At 34.3% G+C, this 19,010-nt stretch overlaps 2 protein-coding genes and 1 long non-coding RNA gene across 5 annotated transcripts in view; 2 read left to right on the top strand and 1 right to left on the bottom strand.

Annotated features, from left to right (window-relative positions):
* The window catches only part of LOC120628178 (formin-like protein 7), a 34,226-nt gene extending 33,728 nt beyond the window's left edge, over nucleotides 1-498 (bottom strand). For both annotated transcript variants that reach the window (XM_039896422.1, XM_039896423.1), the window contains exon 1: nucleotides 129-498. In XM_039896422.1, coding sequence (XP_039752356.1) covers nucleotides 129-290 — 162 coding nt within the window. In that variant the 5' untranslated portion in view covers nucleotides 291-498. The remainder of the gene's footprint in view (nucleotides 1-128) is intronic.
* A 2,224-nt stretch (nucleotides 499-2,722) lies between these two features.
* Nucleotides 2,723-18,943, top strand: LOC120628024 (signal peptide peptidase-like 3). 2 transcript variants are annotated; one of them, XM_039896209.1, is made up of 10 exons: nucleotides 2,723-2,898; nucleotides 4,378-4,510; nucleotides 10,833-10,990; nucleotides 11,762-11,881; nucleotides 12,949-13,131; nucleotides 14,798-14,960; nucleotides 16,128-16,264; nucleotides 17,115-17,230; nucleotides 17,690-17,848; nucleotides 18,668-18,943. In XM_039896209.1, the coding sequence occupies exons 2-10, from the start codon at nucleotides 4,440-4,442 to the stop codon at nucleotides 18,743-18,745; spliced, it is 1,185 nt and encodes a 394-aa protein (XP_039752143.1). In that variant the 5' UTR covers nucleotides 2,723-2,898; nucleotides 4,378-4,439; the 3' UTR covers nucleotides 18,746-18,943. The 2 variants fall into 2 exon arrangements, with proteins under 2 accessions (XP_039752143.1, XP_039752142.1); XM_039896208.1 differs by having other exon boundaries at nucleotides 11,747-11,881.
* LOC120628025 lies at nucleotides 5,534-7,036 on the top strand. Its single transcript, XR_005658947.1, has 3 exons — nucleotides 5,534-5,585; nucleotides 6,046-6,278; nucleotides 6,983-7,036. It is a non-coding gene; the product is annotated as an uncharacterized LOC120628025 (long non-coding RNA).
* Nucleotides 18,944-19,010: the final 67 nt, after the last annotated feature.

Here is a 19,010-nt window from a genome sequence, read left to right as displayed (position 1 = left end):
GTATAATTTTATTAATTAACTAACTCTTTAAAGAACAAAATATAACTATAACTTTAGTTTAAATAGAGAGTAACTAAGCAATTATTAAACGCCGCTGGAGGAATAAATAGAAGAAAAGGTCAACTCACCTCCACATCAACGTTGAAACCCGCACTCGCAGTCTTGTGTTCCGTATTTGCAGATTGATCCTTTATATGGTTGTACACTAATTTTGAATCTTCGGTTAAATTAATTGTGACACTTTTATCCGGGGCTTTCGGTTCCTTATCATACTCCGGTGGAGGAGCCATCTTGAAGGAAGAGTAGACAGATGACACAAGTCTTATGACTTTAGCACACTGAAATCACTGTCTACCTCTTTCCAATTATATTCTTAGACTAATTACGTTTTAGACCATTTTAATAGAATTCATCTGCATTATATCTAAAGTTCTAAAAATCCACAAAAATGAATACATCATTTTCGACATATTCCTGACATTTTTACAATGTTCACATATTCACTTCACATTTTACAAATAATTTTACTTCAGAATTATTCTATACGGTTTTGGGTTCTAGCCCTTTTGACCCTAGACAACCAGTAATGTTTGTATCTTCATTGTAGGAAACGGTCATCATATAAATCACAGACCAGAAAAAAGTATCTAAACTACGATATAACTAGCTGTTCCCGTGTTCGTCGTCCCCGTTTATAACGATTTTTTACAAATCCCATGTGAACCGTTTGACTTCTTGGGATAAAAGTAGCATAAGTTACTTTCCGCCTTTCAACTAAGTCTAACCCAAAAATTAAGTCGATTTCAAATAAGCAAAAACAAACACACTTATGCATTTGTACTATCAGTAAGGAGTAGCATGGAAATATTAGCCTATTAGGTACTTTCAAAACAATGAGGTGGTCATGCTGTTATGCTCGAATGGGACTAATTTTATCTTAGTTTGTCCCTTTTTATTTCAATGTTATTTCTTGCTACAGTCGTTGCATATCGCGTAAAGCTATTAGTAATAGCTCTTGTTAAGCCTGCATTATGAGTATTATCTTTAAAATTATGTATTATTTAATTAATGAAAAACATCGTAAGCACTCGGTCTGTCTTTCTCTTCATCTGACTGCAATCGTATTTTTATTTAGAAATTGAAGTCAGATAGATGAATATTCGTATATTTGTAGAAAGATATAACTGCTACAGGGCCGTGGCTAAATCAAAAATTGACAAGTATTTTAAATTGGGTTCAAAGAGATCTCAAGAGTTTTAGTGTTTAATTAAATACCTAAAAATTCTAAATAGATACTATATCAATCTATGTACCTAATAATAAAATTACTATACCCAAACTGGGCATTCATTCATCATTCATTAGGCATTCATGTGACACATTGTTTAATCAAATTTACCAAAAAAATAATCATTATAAATTTTAGCGATAAGGCTGCCTTTTGTATCCTATTACTACATTATTTAAGTGTTTGTTCTTATATTTTGAAGTGAAACTTCTTTATCGGGGTTGGAAAAAAATTTAGTGTAACATTTTTCAGTTACACGTCACATTTTTTCGTTACGCGCCGTCTTTTTCTTGTCCCAACCACGGTTGATTCGAGTTTATTCCAACTTCAAATGCATTGCAAAATTTAAACGGCTGAAGACGTAAGCATATATCATACTACTAATGATGTTGTTAACATTGTAACTTCATCGATAGATTTTTCTGTTCTTTCTCCTGACTTATGTATGGCTCAATGCCAAATGGAAAATAGGAAGAATATTTTGATTGTTGCACTTTATATATCTCCAAATCAGAAGTTGGACGATATGATTAATTTTTTTCTTCCTCCTCCCTCTTCGTGCCTCTTTACTCGGTTGCAATAATGATAAAAAACCGATCTGCAACAGAAAAATCTTTGAAGCTAGTTGAATTTTTGAAAGATTATTTGAATTTTATATATTATTAAAAAAAAGTCCTCAAACATTAACAACAAGATCAGGCACTAAAATTGCTGGAGTTTTTATGGAATGTAAACAATATTTGGCGGCCGACTGGCGCAGTGGGCAGCGACCCTGCTTTCTGAGTCCAAGGCCGTGGGTTCGATTCCCACAACGGGAAAATGTTTGTGTGATAAACATAAGTGTTTTTCAGTGTCTGGGTGTTTATATGTATATTATAAGTATTTTATTTATATTACCTATTCATAAAAATATTCTTCAGTCATCTTAGTACGCAAAACACAAGCTTACTTTAGGGCTAGATGGCGATGTGTGTATTGTCGTAGTATATTTATATTTCATATTTCAGTTACCAAAAGCCATAATAATAATATTACAATTAAATTAAAGCTGTAATAATCTTAGTAGTAATAAAGTAAAATAACATAATTGTATTATTTGTATTCATGTCCATGATAATAAAAGCCTTTTGTTAAACTTTATTTAACCAGTTTCTGTAAAGGTGCAGTAGATCATTTTTCGAAAAATAAGGTCTTTAAGAAGTTTCACTTTTTAAGTGTGTACACTAGTTTACACACGTAAAAAGTGTGGCTGTACACGCACACATTTTTTTTGGTTTTTCTGAATGATGTGGTTTACAAATAAAGAGTAAAAATAAATAAAATTTTAATATTATATCTGGCTTAGGTATACATCCGTGAGGGCCAGCCTATACATAGAGAATAGACCATTAACACCCACAGACACAGTCCAATGCTTGCCACAGACTTCAATATAAAAATGTCGAATGTCGATCGACAAGTGTAAAATAGTGCTATGTTAAAATTAGTAAATATTTCTATCTAAAAGTATTTACTAATGTAAGCAAATTTCTACGGTATTATAATAAATAAGTTAAGATGGAATCAAGGGGCTAAAAAGTGTTAAAAATTAGGGGCGGCCTCCGTCCTTGGTTAGTATATTATTGTTATGAATTTCCATGGTAGTAATTAATCGCTTTTCGTTTATTAGTCCACCCTGGATAAACTAAGTCATATTGTCGAATAAAATGTATTGGCATAATTTTGGTCAGTGTTACTTGATAACCAAAAGGCTTTTATTTATATCTATAACAAACGTATGTACGGTCGTTTCCTTTCACTTCAATTTGTTCTTTTCGTGCTCTACTTAACTTGAAATGCTTTTTCTTTTGTTATAATATCCGCCCTTTAAAGTATTAGCCATACATTCACTGTTGCAATAAATAACAAAATGTATGCAGTTGGAAATTTTTGATATTCAAGTATCAATTTTTGTGACCTACTTGAAAAGTTGTCATAATTTATTATTTTTGAACAATAAAAACCTTTTATTATTTTTGTATAACTATTGTGCTACTAAGACTTGTTTACTATCTAAATAGTAATAGATAGTTTGTCTGAAGATTTTTCTGTGAACTTATATTGATGAAGCTTTTGCAGTTAACCCATTAACTGTTGTTCAAAATAGCTAAATAGCTTTTACAGCATAATAATAGCTAAATTCACACTTGTCATCATAATTGGCTGAGCAAACTTCAGCTGAATTTTAAGTGTGCAGATGGTAAGAGTAGTAATATACATATATGGTAAAGCTAGTAAAAACTGCTGTACAATATAAATTTCTAACTAAATTTTTTTTATGTGAAGCTATCACATTAGTTTAGGAAAACTGACAAATTTTACACTAGTTTAAATAAAGAACAAAATTAAAACACATTACTACTTCAGCCTAAACAAGGACAGTACGAAAATATATTTGCTTATACTTACAAAAATAAAATATTGACTAACAATACCTTTAGTGTAAACCTTTGTATTACCAAGTGAAATTGGAGTCACACTATAGAAAAATATATAATGCTATCATATAAAATAAGAAATGAAAAATAAAAAATGTGAGGAAATTTATTAAATAATAAATTGCAGTATTTAAGGTTTATGGTTTCAAACTGCAAACATTTTGTACCAATCATCATAGTGGTTTATATGTGACATGTGTATACATACTAAATTAATGCATATTTGTTTTATATTGTGTGGGATTTGATATTGCATGTGGTAGCTTTTGTTACCTACATCATCATTACAGGTAGATGTTTTGTATAAGTCAGTTTGTCTCTCACACTTGTACCAAATATTATTATTTAAGATTTTACAGTCGCTTATGTTGGAATACATACTCAAATAAAAGTTCAAGAAAATAAATTCAACTTTGATTAGAGACAAAATGTGATTAGTAAGTCTCAAAAATGATATGCATTACTAATCACATTTTGTCTATAATCTAAGTAGAATTTATTTTGAATTTTTATAGTGCACAGATTATTATATTTATGAAAGAAGCATTCTTAGAATTTTATTTAGTACTAAAGATTAGTATTTTTTTTAATTTGATAATTTTTTTTTTGTAGTAAGCTCCAAAATTTGATCCAGTGAAGTATATAGCTGGCTTGGCTAGCAAACAGTTTTCAAGATGGCGCAGGTTGGAGCTAACATGGAATATCAAGAGTACAAATGGGCTTACTCAATTATGGACTCTTCTAAGTAAGTTTAACATTTAACAACACAGAGCACAAAAGATCCTGGAGGGTCGAAGTGCACCCGCTGAAGCCGGCCTCATTACAAGAAGTTTAATATTCTTATAGAAATTAGCATTTTATTGTGGCAGGTCATATCTATCGACCACATACTGGGCCACCACATTTTACAGCTCAAGATAGGCCTGAAAAATGATACTTCACGATTCAACACAGATATTTCTTCATTTCATAGTTACATGTATGGTTGACCCATTCATTTTACTCATACTACAAATTTGTAGAAAAAAAAAAATATATAAATGTAAGGAAATGTAACGGAAAGGTTAGCAACAGTGTGTTCATGCTAATTACAAGACACCAGCAGGGCTAGCACGGGCAGGAGATATAAATTATTTCCCCCGATTATATCCTCTATCAAGGGATATAATTATCTTTTCCCCTTGCCAGAGCACGGCAACAGGGGAGAGGATAAATTTATCCCCGTTTGACATTTCTCGTGGATATATATCCCCCGCCCATAGCATGGGAAAGAATGAAAGGGGAAAGACTATCCTTTTTTGACATTTGAAAGAGACAATTTTATCCCCGTCCTTAGACGTGGGTTTAAAATTCTGTTAACGAATTAAAGTCGAAAAAAACATGTCTCGTGCTTTCTGGGGCTCTTATTATTCAAGTGAAATGGAGAAATCTGAACGAAAATTACACCGGCGATCTATACGTGACGCCAGTAATCCGTTCGAATTTCCCGATGCCGAGTTCCAATATTTGTTTCGGATGGGTAAAAATTGTGTGCTGTACTCGTGCGAGGACCTTAAAGAGGCACTAACCACTAAATGCTGTCGATGGACTACCCAGTGCACATAAAAGTAAGTTGTTATTAAGTACCTAAAATCACCTTGTGCAAAGACATCATCTATATATGAACGTAGGTTTAAAAAAGCATGGCTAATCACTTTTTGTCTAGGTTCTCACATCTTTAAGGCTATTATTAGCGGACGGTAGTTATCAGCGGGGACAGGTCAAGACCATGGCTGTTGCTCAAACAACAGTCAGCAAATTACTGGAGCTATTGTCAGTATGTGAGTATATATAGGTACTTACTTCCTAATAATTCTCATTAGTAAATATAAATCCCATCCTGTTCAGAGTGCAGTGATGTGATAACTAGTTTTCACTTTATAGCTGAGTGCCTCTTGTACGTGTTGGTAAGATGGGAACTACAAGGTAAGGATAGAATAAGTGAAGAAGACCTAGCAAACCTCAACTTAGGGGATATTGTTAGGTTCACCACAGAGACTGGTAGGTTTCAGGACCCTGCCAGGACACCAGTAAAACCTGTGTCTCAAACATGGGGAATAGGGTGGAATGGTCCTTACATAGGACTGATCACCCGTCTTCCAATGGCAGACATCCCCTCATCAAATATACATATACTTACTTTAATAATAAAATTATTAGTCAGTACTTAGTACTTCAGTATAAGTACATAGCAAAGATATTCAATGCTAGGTACTTTAATTATTTTTCATTTCATTTTAGACTAATGCCAAAGTACATATTATTCCTGGGAACAGACTGCCAGGCAAATTGTGGCTAGAAGCTAGAAGTGAAGCATGGTTTGCCTGATATTCTTGGAGCCATTGACTGCACCCTCCCTTACCATTCCCAAATGGGGTGCAATACAAAAATAGGAAAGGGAGATCCACGATAGATGTTCAACTGGTAAAGACAAATTATTTAGATCTAGAGTTTTCAAAAACTTAAACAATCAAGTAAGTTAATAATTTTAAAATATGTTTTACAGTTTGTGGTGTGTGTCCATGACCAATTCATATTTATTAACTCTAAAGTAAAATATGAAAAGATACAGCTGTATTAAAGTAGAATCGGACAGTACTACATCTAATGTATGTTTTAAATAAAATATGCAAAGTTTACTTATTGTTGCCATTTACTAGTATAAAAGGGAAACAATGCAAATCAAAAAAAGTTACACACCTATATCATTATATTATACTCCTCATAATTACCTAGAAATTACATGCCTAGGATTCTGCTGCATATGTTGTATACAACTAGTCTGGTAAATTATTTATATGAATATACAAAAAACAATGTCTCATTATAATAAAATTGTTTATTTAAGGAATTAGTACAAAACCTTGGCAGTAGATACTGTATTTAGTAATGAAATATAAGAAAATACAAAAAAAAATGTCTGATAAATTATTTAACATGGCATGGGTTAATCATCACGTCCAAATTACAGTGTAGGATTGTGCATATATTTCTATTAAACATTTTATTAAAATCTTGGAGAAAATCTGAAAAAGCAAAACAAGTAGGAATTAATTTACATGTTTAAATTAATAATAATTAATAATTTAATTAATCATTGATCCTGCATTTTCACATACAATTTGCCCTACTAATTTGGGTCAACAGTATTGAGCATAATATAATTTGTATATTTCAGAACTCTAATGGAGCAAATGACAGTAAATTTTGTAAATACGAGCGAAGAACAACATCAGACATCAAATATGCATCAAACAAGATTGTTAACAGTTGCTCGACAAAAAAGAGAAAGATTTATAAATACATATTTTAATTAATAAAATTTCTAAATTAACCTTTTCATCCTTTTTAATTTATTTTTGTGTGATAAATGAGCATCCTGCATTCTTCCATCTATACCTACTCTGGAAAATAAATAAATTCTTCACTTGGTTGACTTTACAGCAACATGTATACTATGTATATGTTGCCTGTGGTGCTGCGTCCCCGTGCTGTTGCAGCTTTTTTAATGTCCTGCCACGTCTGCAAATAAAAGAAAAATTATGCAAGACTTGTTTGATGCCAACAACACTAATAAATAATTAAAATTTTTTGCACTTGCTTACTTTACCGCAAAATTGACTTAAGTGTTTCCACTGATTGACCGTCCCGTCTGGCCCATGCTCCTTCAGTAATGACTAAGATTTGCCACTGGGAGTCTGCCCTTTTGGCTCCTAAGAGTTCCTGTGAATTCCCCAGTGGCAAGGTGGTTGTGGGTTGGCATGAAATCTACCAACATTTGCAATTGTATTTTATTACTTCTTGATCTGAATAAACACAAATTTGTCAACTAATGGGCCATAGAAAAAGGCAAGCACAACTTTAAATAAAATAGTACAAGATCAATAATTTGATATGTAAACAGGATTGGATCTTGATGATTAACGTCTCTGTTTACTTTCACTGTAAAACATTCATTCATTAGGTACGCTTCTAAATCAATAGGTAGTCACTTTTTCAAACATTTTATAATAGAAGACTTACTTTTTAGCACTCATTTTATTTTCTCGAAAGGTAGGTTTTATACCACTTTGAAAAATCCAGAATAAATAATATAAACAAACAGCCGCAGACGAGGAACATTTATAGATAAAAAAAACAATAAAAAACTTAGACAACTAAAACAAAACAGAAAACGAAAAATTTATTTGTCAAAACCATGAGCACAGATTAGAATAATTAATTTGTGACATTTACCGGGGGTTCGTCTTTCCCCTATTATATCCACCGTGGATATATTGTCCACCCGTGTGCCCATGCTCGGGGGGTGGATATAAATGCGTGAGGGGATAAACGTTATATCCTTTCCCCGTGGAGAAGTGTCCCCCGCCCATGCTAGCCCTGCTGTATAGACTTTTTATCTTGATTTTATTTACAAAGGAGATAAGTGAAAATGTGATGTGAAATTAGGTATAATAAAGTTTTACTTCTTTGGTGCATTATTAAAATCAGATGATAGGGTTTCACAAGAAATGAAGCCAAATTAAATATGTTCAACGAAGCAATACTATGGTTAATTTTGTATGACTTATAGACTATACTTATGTCATTGGACAAGAGGGGAATGTCGAATTTTTTGGCATCTTAAAACTAAGGAGGATTGCAAAGGATTGGGTAAAAGTAAACTAAGACAGTTATTCGCAATCCACAATCATAGATAGGTATTAGTTACCCAATAAAACCTAAATGTCTTGAATATTTATATTCTAATCTCTACTTTAACCTTGGATTTTAGCGAAATTATCCGCTTCTTCACTATTATCGTCCTAGGTTTTAAGCACGGAATTGGGTGTGGTCGTTTCTTGTGGTAGTGATAGTAAGTGATATATTTTATATGAGTACAAACTTATTTTGTGTGCTTAAAAGAAATTACTGATATTTTTTTCAAACAACATTTCCGACGTTTTTAAGACTAACGCATTGGACAAGTGTTACTTTTAAGAAATCCTTTGCTAAACTCACGCTTAGCCCGGTCAAGATAACTTTATAAATACCAACTATGTCTCAACTTACAAGTTTATAGATCTCAACCATCTGCTATGAGAGGTCTCAGCTCAGCAGTAGGGCATTATAAATTTATTCGGCTAAAATAAGCGATAAATTTGATCGCGACGTAAAATTGATCGCTTGTTTTGGCGTTCCCGTAAATTAAAGATAATAATTTGAAATTCTATGAAAGAGTAAAAAAGTAAACAATAGTACTATCGGTTCAACGACACTGACTTAACAATTGTCTCGTTTCAATGGATTTATGCAAATATGTGTATAATACCTATATTGTGTTTTATAACGGTAAAACACGAAGTATGGAGCAATGAAATTATTATATTGCTGACTTCAGCAGTATAATAATTTCGTGACTTTGTTTGCCTGGAGTCAAAATTGAATCCAGATAAAAATAAAGAATATGAATGTCGTAAAAAATAATTTTTGAAATTTTCCAATAACAATTTAGCCTATCTGTTGATGGTTAATATTCTGGGAAAAAATGTAAATGGTTACCGCTACCGCTTAAAGTACGTTTATCTTAATTATTTATAAAAATCTGGGGTTTAAGTAAAAAATACTGTATTAGTACTGATTTTTTTACAGAGCTTTTTTAGTACTGAGCATTTTGGTTTTATCTATATCTATCGATTTTTTTTTTTTCTGTTCCTTTTTTTTTTTTTTTTTTTAAAAACACTATAATAATAGAAATAAAAATTATAATGAACTCAAAGGCTCCTAAATATCATCAATAATTACAAAACGCTTAAAAAAATACAAAATTGCAACGTCGCATACTGAAATCATGTCACTCTTAGTATCTTGCAAGTGGCAATAATCTATTTGCCATTTGCGAGTTATAGTAGCAGTAGGTACCAGAAATTTGAACTAATTGTGGTTATCAAAGACAATAAGATGTAACAGACACCCACGACTTCATATTTCCATTCGACAGTCCAGTGTTATTGGAAAATTTCTAATAACAACGGATTACGGAATTGAAAGCCATACCGTATTTAAAGCTGTCTTAAATTGCAAAATTACAAGTCAATCTTAAGCCTTTATTTTTTTGCTTTGCGAAATGTTTTTATAGCGATTGATTTGGTAAATTACTCCACGCTTCGGTAGATGTTTTTACATAAAATTTGGACACTGATTAAGTGACTTTCCATTCCGTTTAGTGGAGCACAGACGTGATATAAAAGACCTTTATTAAATTATCAAGAAAGGAACACTTTATTTAGTTTCAATAAAAAAAATTTTTAGAAAAAAAAAATATTTGCTTGACTTTTATGTATTTATTTATACATGATAACTTACTCTAATACTGAAATAATTAACGTTCAAGAATTTACAGGTTATCATAGCATGCATTAATACACACATACAGTTACACGTCATCCTTATAAACTTTAGCAGTATTATACTTGTCAGTTAATATAAAAGTTCATAACATAAAAATAATTAAACCTGAGTAACAATAAATAATAATGAAAATAAGATTTACATCAGATTCTTTCGATATTTTGGCGCAAACAGTGTACGATGTTTGTTTAAGTAGTTTGATTATATTTGACAATTTGGGAATTTATTAGCCCTGTATTTTCTCTGGTCTGGTCTGGTGAGAGGCTTTGGTCGTGGCTCGTTACAACCCTACCGACAAAGACGTGCCGCTAAGCGATTAAGTGTTCCGGTGCGATGTCGAGTAGTAACTGATTAGGTGTTTGACTATCATGCTGCCTAACAGGTTAGCTCGCTCCCATCTTAGACAGCATCATCACTCACCACCAGGTGGTGGTGGGTAGAAGAAAAACAACTCCAGTGTGCGTTAATCTTATTCTTAAAGTATACCTAATTCATCTTCTAAAGGCTTTGACGGATTTCGCTGTAGAGGCCATTATTTTTTCTTCTTAATTTTCCATAAAAACTTAAATCATTAATTTTCAGCCTCAGACAGGACAACTACTGCTTGCATAGACTGAACATATTCTTTTTTGTTTTAGAGTGTCAGCTTGCCTAATTTCTATGCTGCTTATAGTTTACGGTAGCTTTCGTTCCCTAAACATGGAGCGCGAGGCGAGAGAGAGAGCCGAAAGAGAAAGAGAGGCCAGTCTACTTGGTACCGGGGGGAAGTCGACCGCCAGCTCGTCGTGTAACAGTAGTGAGTTAACTTATTCATTACTAGCTGTTGCCCGCGACTACTTATGATAATTTTTTTATAAGAAGTATCCTATATTACTTCTAATACCTTCAAGAATATGTTTACGAACTTTCATGACAATCGGTTTAGTAGTTTTTGCGTAAAAGCGTAATAAACATCCCCACATTCATATTTATAACATTAGTAAGAATATTCACTTATTATGACTTTGACTTAGCATGGAACCGTTGGGCATTTCTTTTACCGTTCATAAATGCTTCGCAGCCGCTATTATTAAATCTCTAAAGTCTAGAATTGTTTATTAAACCGTTTTACTGTATGGGGTTAATAATAGTTCGTTCTCTTTCTTAGCAGTATAGCAGGCTGACCGGGCATACGTTTTTCTGTTGCTTGACCAGTTACACGTGCAAGAATTAGATAAACAGCAGCTGGAAATATCTTTATAAGAATATATAATATCTTTATAATATCTAATGAGAAATTCTAATATTTCGAAGTTTCTTCGCGCCAGTTACGGTTACGTTCAAGATACTGTTTAAAAAGACTATTAGCATATCGTTTCCGTTCTCGTTTATCTGCCCCGGTTACACGTGCAAAAAACTGCTTAAAGACCAGTTTGAACTTGTGTACTTTTTGAGGAAATTAAGTATATCGGTTGTTTGATAAATCGTTCTCCCTCTGTCTTGTATATGTTCTCTCTAGCCCTGTGTATATGTTCGAAAAAGTATAACACGCACTATTTATAAAGTTTACTAGGTTTTATTTTTACAGATGTACAAACACTGAGCACGATGCAGGCGCTGTGCTTCCCTCTGGGCTCATCTGTAGCGCTGCTCATCATGTTCTTTTTCTTCGATTCCATGCAGACCCTCGTCGCCATATGCACAGCTAGTAAGTTTACAAGAATCTATACTAAAGTTAATATAACAGCTTTACAGAGCCGAAATGTTCATTTACCTTTCATTCCACTTTCATTCACCGTTCCATTTATTTCATTTACCGTTTCATTTACCTTTTTGTCTTTCGAATTTGCTCACTTTTAAATACTTACAGAAACAACTGTGACATTTTTAGTAGTTCTTTGACCTCATTCAAAAAACATGTCAAACATTTACTTACTCTAACAATAACTTAAATTAATTTATTTTCCGTTTTAATTTTATATCATCACTATTCTTTGTATAGTATTGCAGGTATTAAGTTTTAAATTTTGCTGTGTTATTTGATTAGCTTTTAGATTATCTTGAATAAGCATTTCTGGAAGGTTTCAATGTCCTGTCTTTCTCTTTTATTTATGTTATTCTCATGAACGTCATTGATTGTTACCAGTTTAATGATCCAATAAAGTAGTTGCCACTTCAGCTTTGCGAAACGTTGAGCTATGTCGGTAACTCTAATTCTTCTACGGATCTCATCATTTCTGATTTTATTGACGGATTTTATCACTTAGATACACTAGTAATATTGCTGTTTCCATTTCCCGCTGAGTGACTTTGAGCCTTCCTTACCCCTATCACCGCAAAATGTTTAATTAAATCTTTTACAGTAAAGGATAAGTCGATCGATACATTTAAAGACAAACTGCCCAACTTCAAAAATAAGCTACTAAAAATACTTTAAAAGAATTAATATAGGATTAGTTTGTTTTTTTTCCTATTGTATAATTTTGTATTGCTAGTTTCTCTTACCGTATCAATGCTTTACATCAGTCTTGATAGTAAAGCGAAGGTCTATGTAGTATTAAAAAATTATTTTTTCTTTTTTACATTTTGTTTTCGTGTTATAGTGTCCACCTTAATTTTGCGTCTACTTGCATAGTTAACAAGCAAGTTTACATATAAGTTGAATCATATGTGTTTCGTATACCTTAGGCTATTAGACCATATGTCTATATATTACACGTGATTCTGTTGATGGTGTTTTGAATGAATAAATAAAATGTTTCATATTGTCACCAGTAATCGCGTGCGCGGCGCTCGCATTTCTGCTCACGCCGCTGTGCCAGTACGTGGCGGGGGGAGGGCCGGCTTCGCGGAGTGCTCTGTGCGGACGGTACTCCGCACCGGAACTGGCCGCCGCACTACTGGCAGCTGCCATAGTTGCCGTGTGGGTGCTCACGGGACACTGGCTACTGATGGACGGTATGCATATTTTAAATATTTAATTGACGGCTGAGTACTTGTGAATTATCGCAGGAGATTCGATTTAATTTCGAACCCATTCAGCAGTGTGATTACGTATCTCACAATAGGTTTGCGACTAGCATAAATCTCGCGATCATTGCTATCTAACGTCGTTCTGCCATACAATAAAAAAAAAACAAAAATATATCGTGAGATACGTAATCACCCATTGGGTCTGAGTTATGAGTTTGTTCGATCAAGGACGGAGTGTCCTTGATCGAACAAACTCATCGAACAGTCAGAGCCCCGAAAGGATTTTTGACTAATATCCGTTTTCACTAAACTTTGGACCTCCATCGAATGCCTAATGATTTATCTCTTATGTGATAACTATTGGTCAGATGTAGATATGCCTTAGAATATCCTTAGATTAGGCGATACTTAATTATGCATTGCGTAAGTGGTAAGGGTCATAAATATCGTCCTACCTTCCACGCCGCGGATATTTTTTGTAAAAATACGAATACTCCTGAAAAATTATTCCTTGGGAATCTTAGGTTTTTCAGGGATAAAAGTAGCCAATGTTACTCTCCGTCCTTTTAACTATCTATGCGAAAAATCATGGCTATTTGTTGTTCTGTTTGGATAAGCATGAGGGATGATTTTTCGAGTATAAATACGAGTGTTCCGGTGAATAACTCCTGGTGATGTTTATTCTGGACCGAGATGAGCCTATATTACTCTCCGTCCTTCCAACTATCTATCAAATATCTATGCCAAAAATCCACACGATTAATTGCTTTGTTAGAGCGTGATAGAAAGTCAAACAAACTCACTCTCGCATTTATAATGTTATGTTTATGTTTAATTGCGAAGAGTCCCCGTCCCAACCAATGTCCAAAATAAAATTGGACATTGGTTGGAGCGGGAATATGTTCAGAGCATCAACCCAAAAGCAAAAAGCATCCAAAAAAAATTATAACGTTCAACGACGGCACGTTCCATCCATTGGTTTTGCGGCCATAAAACCGTCAGACACAACTATTTGATATGCCATGAAGGCGCACGAAGCGCTTTGCATGCTCGTTTGTGATTCGCAATGCAACGATCTGGAATGCCATTCCAGCTTCTATTTCCCCCAGCCCCCATGATATGAGTACCTTCAAATCAAGAGTGAATAGACATCGTCTAGGCAAGCGCGCTCCTCCTTAGGCTGCATCATCACTTACCATCAGGTGTGATTGCAGTCAAGCGCTCGTCTAAACAACGTGTAAATCAAAACAGAAATAATATTTCAGAGGCTTTAGAAGTACATTATTAAATTTATCTGAGACTTAATGTGAAACTGAGACGCTAATAGTTTGTTGCGTAAACCGTTGCCATATTTTTTACTGAAAGAAATCATATACATTAGTAAAATCAAGTGACTCCTGTCACTCTATTAGGTACGCGTCACGTAGCGTAGGTACTATGCACGTGTTGGTCTTTTATCTTCAATAGGGTTGTCATAAGTAAACGATTAGAATGCTTTGAATTAGTTTGTATGGGACAATAAAAATGGTTGTTTTGATTTAATAATATTACAGATTGATTCCTTATATAATATACTTATGAACCCCTCTACAGTACTTCGTTACACGTTGAATACATAAAAAAAATTACTGGTTTTTTTCTTGTCTTATAGCGATGGGTATGGGCCTGTGTGTGACATTCATCGCTTTGATCCGCCTGCCGTCGCTGAAGGTGTCGACGCTGCTACTGACCGGCCTGTTGCTGTACGATGTGTTCTGGGTTTTCTTTTCCTCCTACATCTTCACTACCAACGTCATGGTCAAGGTTGCAACCAGGTCAGTTTGCAGTTAATAAACTTAATTGTTCAGACAGCAACATATCTAGGTTTTGCGGGAACACTAAACAGCCATCGCAGGAAGAGCAAAGCTTACTCTGTTACTGCATGTACTTACTTACGTACTTATCGCATAAAACCGATCTTTATTGCGTAATATTATTAATAGGAAATCAATTAGTAATAACGATGTCTTATATCTTCTTTTTTAAAAAAAAACTATTGTTACTTCAGTACAAATTTTGCAAAAGTCATAAAACTCACCATTAAACAAACACAACTTTAAATCCATGCGAAAAATGATAAAACAAAATATTTTTATTATTATTTATTTTATTTTTATTATTATTATTACCTTTTGAATTGGAACCATAGACAAGTGGGATTAAATGAGTTGCCTAGTGAAAATCGATCGGTGAAAGGTAAATGTATGCCTAGATATGTATGGATCTATACCAGTCGGATTTGAAAAATCTTTTTACATTTGCTTCTTGACGAAGTTTGTTAGGCTATTAGGCGATTATAACATCATCTTTACTTTGCGATTCTTAGGAGCGAAACGAAGTAGCGAAAGAAGTTAAAGGGCGATGCAACGCGTTGGGTGTAGGTCTTGTGTAGAATAGGGGATGAAAATTTTGTATGGGGATAAAATACTTCAGAAGTCATAACGTCTAGCGATATAATATGTCATATCATCAAGACATCAATTAAGGAAATTAATTTGCAAAATAAAGAAAAATATTTGAACAAGAAAACTTAGAGAAAAAACCTAGAAAAGGGGAGATTACCTATAATCAGGCTGGGCAGTCAGTTTGTTTATCGCAGTAGATGGGAGTAATACAGAAGATGCTGTTGTCCATCCTCTCCGTTATATCCCCTACGTCGTAATATAACTATATTCTGATCTGCCGTCACCACACTTCTACATCGTTAAGACGGCCGATTGGCGCAGTGGGCAGCGACCCTGCTTTCTTGGTCCAAGGCCGATGGTTCGATTCCCACAACTGGATAATGTCAGTGTCTGGTTGTTTATATAAAAATAACCATCTGTCATCTTAGTAGCCATAACACAAGCTACGATTACATTGGGGCTAGATGGCGATGTGTGTACTGTCATCGTTTATTAATGTTTAACTAAAAACCCAATGAACATTATTACCATTTACAGACCAGCTGAAAACCCAATGAACGTGGTGGCACGACGGCTTCAACTGGGCGGGGCGATGCGAGATGCGCCTAAACTGTCCCTGCCCGCCAAACTCGTGTTCCCTTCAATGCATCACCAAGGACATTTTTCTATGCTCGGTAAGTTAATGAACCTCCTGGCCAAGTATTGTGTAACTTATTAAATATATTTAGATTTGTAAACCAGGTGGGCGCGGTTTAGATCTAGTGGGGACAAAAACAGTTAAAAAAAACGTGTGTGTACTTATGTACACGCGATAGAAGTTATACTTCTCTGGCGTAACCGGATAAAAATCTTTTCAAAATTTTTGTCTCGCTCCTTATTCTGCGTTTGTAGAAATAACTACTCTAACAATAGAAAAAGGTATTTAATACATTGAAAGATTTATTATAGTTGTCTCATTATCAGAAAACCAAGTTTCATCATTGAAATTTGAGATTTTTGTTTGTACAATTGAATCAATTAAATCACCGGAATGAGCCCGCAGACTTTGGCAATTCAAAGTGTAAAACCTTTTATTGAAAAACAAAATTGTTGACGGTGGGTGCGCATCGTAAAAATTTACCTAACGCGCCCAAAGAAGTATAACTTCAAAAAGGCAACTAAAAAGAAAGTCTACTTTATTGTACATCAAGAAACAGATACAATAATAACTTATAACTAGTGTCGTGCACTGCATACATGCACAAAAGCACTGCCTACCTTTATTTTTTTGTGATGTGAAGGATTTTTCCATTTTATCCCATCTTCCTTATAGAGAGAATAAAGATTGAAGAAATTATAAATTACACCATACAGATTCACCTGCTTTCTAAAGCGTGTAAAATTTAAAGGCATGATAAGTTACGCCCTTCAGAATTGCTTGGTTTGGTCGTGAATTATAGCAAATTAAGTCATTGTATTTCTGCTTACAACTTAACAACATTTTTTTTATTGTTAATATGTAGTTTAAACTTTGGTTATTTTCAGGTCTTGGAGACATAGTGATGCCGGGTCTACTGTTATGCTTTGTATTGCGTTATGACGCCTACAAGAAAGCGAATCTCGTTTGCCAAATGGGTCAAGTACCTGGCCCGAGATCTATGGTAAGTTTTTGTTAAGTATCCCATTATATTTATTTTTGTTTTTATGTAGAGGTAGAAAGATAATAACTAGAGGTTGAAGTTGTAGAAGTCTTTATAGTTTAAATATGGAAGAATTTCCATTACATTACATTGAGATTGGTGCAGCGGCTGAGCCGAACATAGCTAAAAAACGAACAAACAAACAGACACATTTTCTCATCTAGACTAATATTATAAAGAGGTAAGATTTGTGTGTTTCTTTGAATTGTATAGGACCGATTTGAAAAATTATTTCACCGTTAGAGTTCTACATTATCCCCGATTTACAAAGGCGATAGAATATTCTCAAAAAAGTTAGGCTTTAGGTTTAATTTGGGGAAAGAAGTTATCACCATCCCCTTACAATTGTAATGTAAACATATATGTATGAACGCCTCATAAGTACTAGAAACTATAGTATTATTTATTGTGCACGTCTAGGGTTCCCGGTTGACTTACTTCCATTGCTCGTTACTGGGCTACTTCCTGGGGCTACTGACGGCTACGGTGTCGGCCGAGGTTTTCAAGGCGGCACAGCCCGCACTACTTTACCTCGTGCCCTTCACACTACTGCCGCTGCTCACTATGGCGTACGTAAAGGTAAAGTTCCCTTGAATGTCATGACCTCTATTTAGTGGCGTGCACTTCGTATATGCGCAAAAGCACTGCATACCCTAAAATTGAAATATAGCCAGTATAAGAGGAGGATTTTTTCCATTTTATGCAATTTTCCTGCCGTATGCATACCCAGTGCACGCCACTGCCTCTTTTGCAGTTTGTTTGACCGCACGTCCCTAATCTCTGGAACTACTGGTCTGATTACAAAATCCTTTTTGCATTTGAGAGCCTAACTCTTGAGGAAGCTTAAAGGCTAACCGCACTTTTGCTCGGTAAGAACCGAAAAAGAAGGGCGGGCGGGCAGTGGGTCGAGGTGCAGCGGGTTTAAATTTGACAGAAAAAATTTACGATTCAAAAGTTGTATGCTGACAAAGTTACAGATAACAACCCCTAGTATTTTATGTGTAGCGGAAACGTTAAAAATACTAAAGCTCTTTAGGTATTACTCCATTAATTAATGATTGAACGTTTCGTGTACAAAACAAAGTGAAACGAAAAATACCCTATACGCCAAAATCCATCTAGCTGAGAAGTCATACATAAATACAAAAAAAAAAGCATTTTTTCTTTTTAAATCACACCAGGAGACAAGCTATATATGTGCTAAATTTCATCAAGATCAGTGCAGTGTTTGCACCGAACATAATTAATATACAAATAGACACACTTTTGTTTTTATAATATTAGGTTATCGGTTAAAGTCTAATCATTAGACATTATTTTGTTGTGTAAAGTATTGATATAAAATATGAATATAATATAATAAAAACACCTTTGTATAACAATCGTAAATGTTTCCAGGGCGATCTCAGGAGAATGTGGAGCGAACCCTTCATAGCTCCGCCGGCTGGCAAACTGGGTGCAGACTTCGACGTGTGACTGCCTCTATAAGGTTTAGGGACTACACTACTAAGGTCTTGGCAACTCCAGTTAGTACATCTTCTTTAGATACTACCTACCTATTTTATAATGCGTATTTTAGATAAAATCAAATTGTAAAATAAAACAAAATGTAGATTGAAACTAGAAGATTAAGGATATTGAATTTATTGGCGTGAGTTCAGAACAGCCGGAAAAACTGTGGGGGGGGGGGGGGGGGGAAATACTAGGGAAGTATAGGAGGATTAACACGCACTGTTCGTTA

This window comes from Pararge aegeria, chromosome 12 (assembly GCF_905163445.1).
Source record: "Pararge aegeria chromosome 12, ilParAegt1.1, whole genome shotgun sequence".
NCBI classification, from domain to species: domain Eukaryota; kingdom Metazoa; phylum Arthropoda; class Insecta; order Lepidoptera; family Nymphalidae; genus Pararge; species Pararge aegeria.
Note: the sequence above shows the minus strand (reverse complement) of the source record. Positions and strands in the feature narration are given on the sequence as shown.

What these genes read in the sequence shown, in the direction of transcription:
- LOC120628024 (XM_039896208.1), top strand. Translation starts at nt 4,440, where the DNA reads ATGGCGCAGGTTGGAGCTAACATGGAATATCAAGAGTACAAATGGGCT. An exon ending in CAGCTCGTCGTGTAACAGTA is followed by an intron (nt 10,991 to 11,746) that starts GTGAGTTAACTT and finishes AAAGTTTACTAG; the next exon opens with GTTTTATTTTTACAGATGTA. An exon ending in ATGGTCAAGGTTGCAACCAG is followed by an intron (nt 14,961 to 16,127) that starts GTCAGTTTGCAG and finishes TACCATTTACAG; the next exon opens with ACCAGCTGAAAACCCAATGA.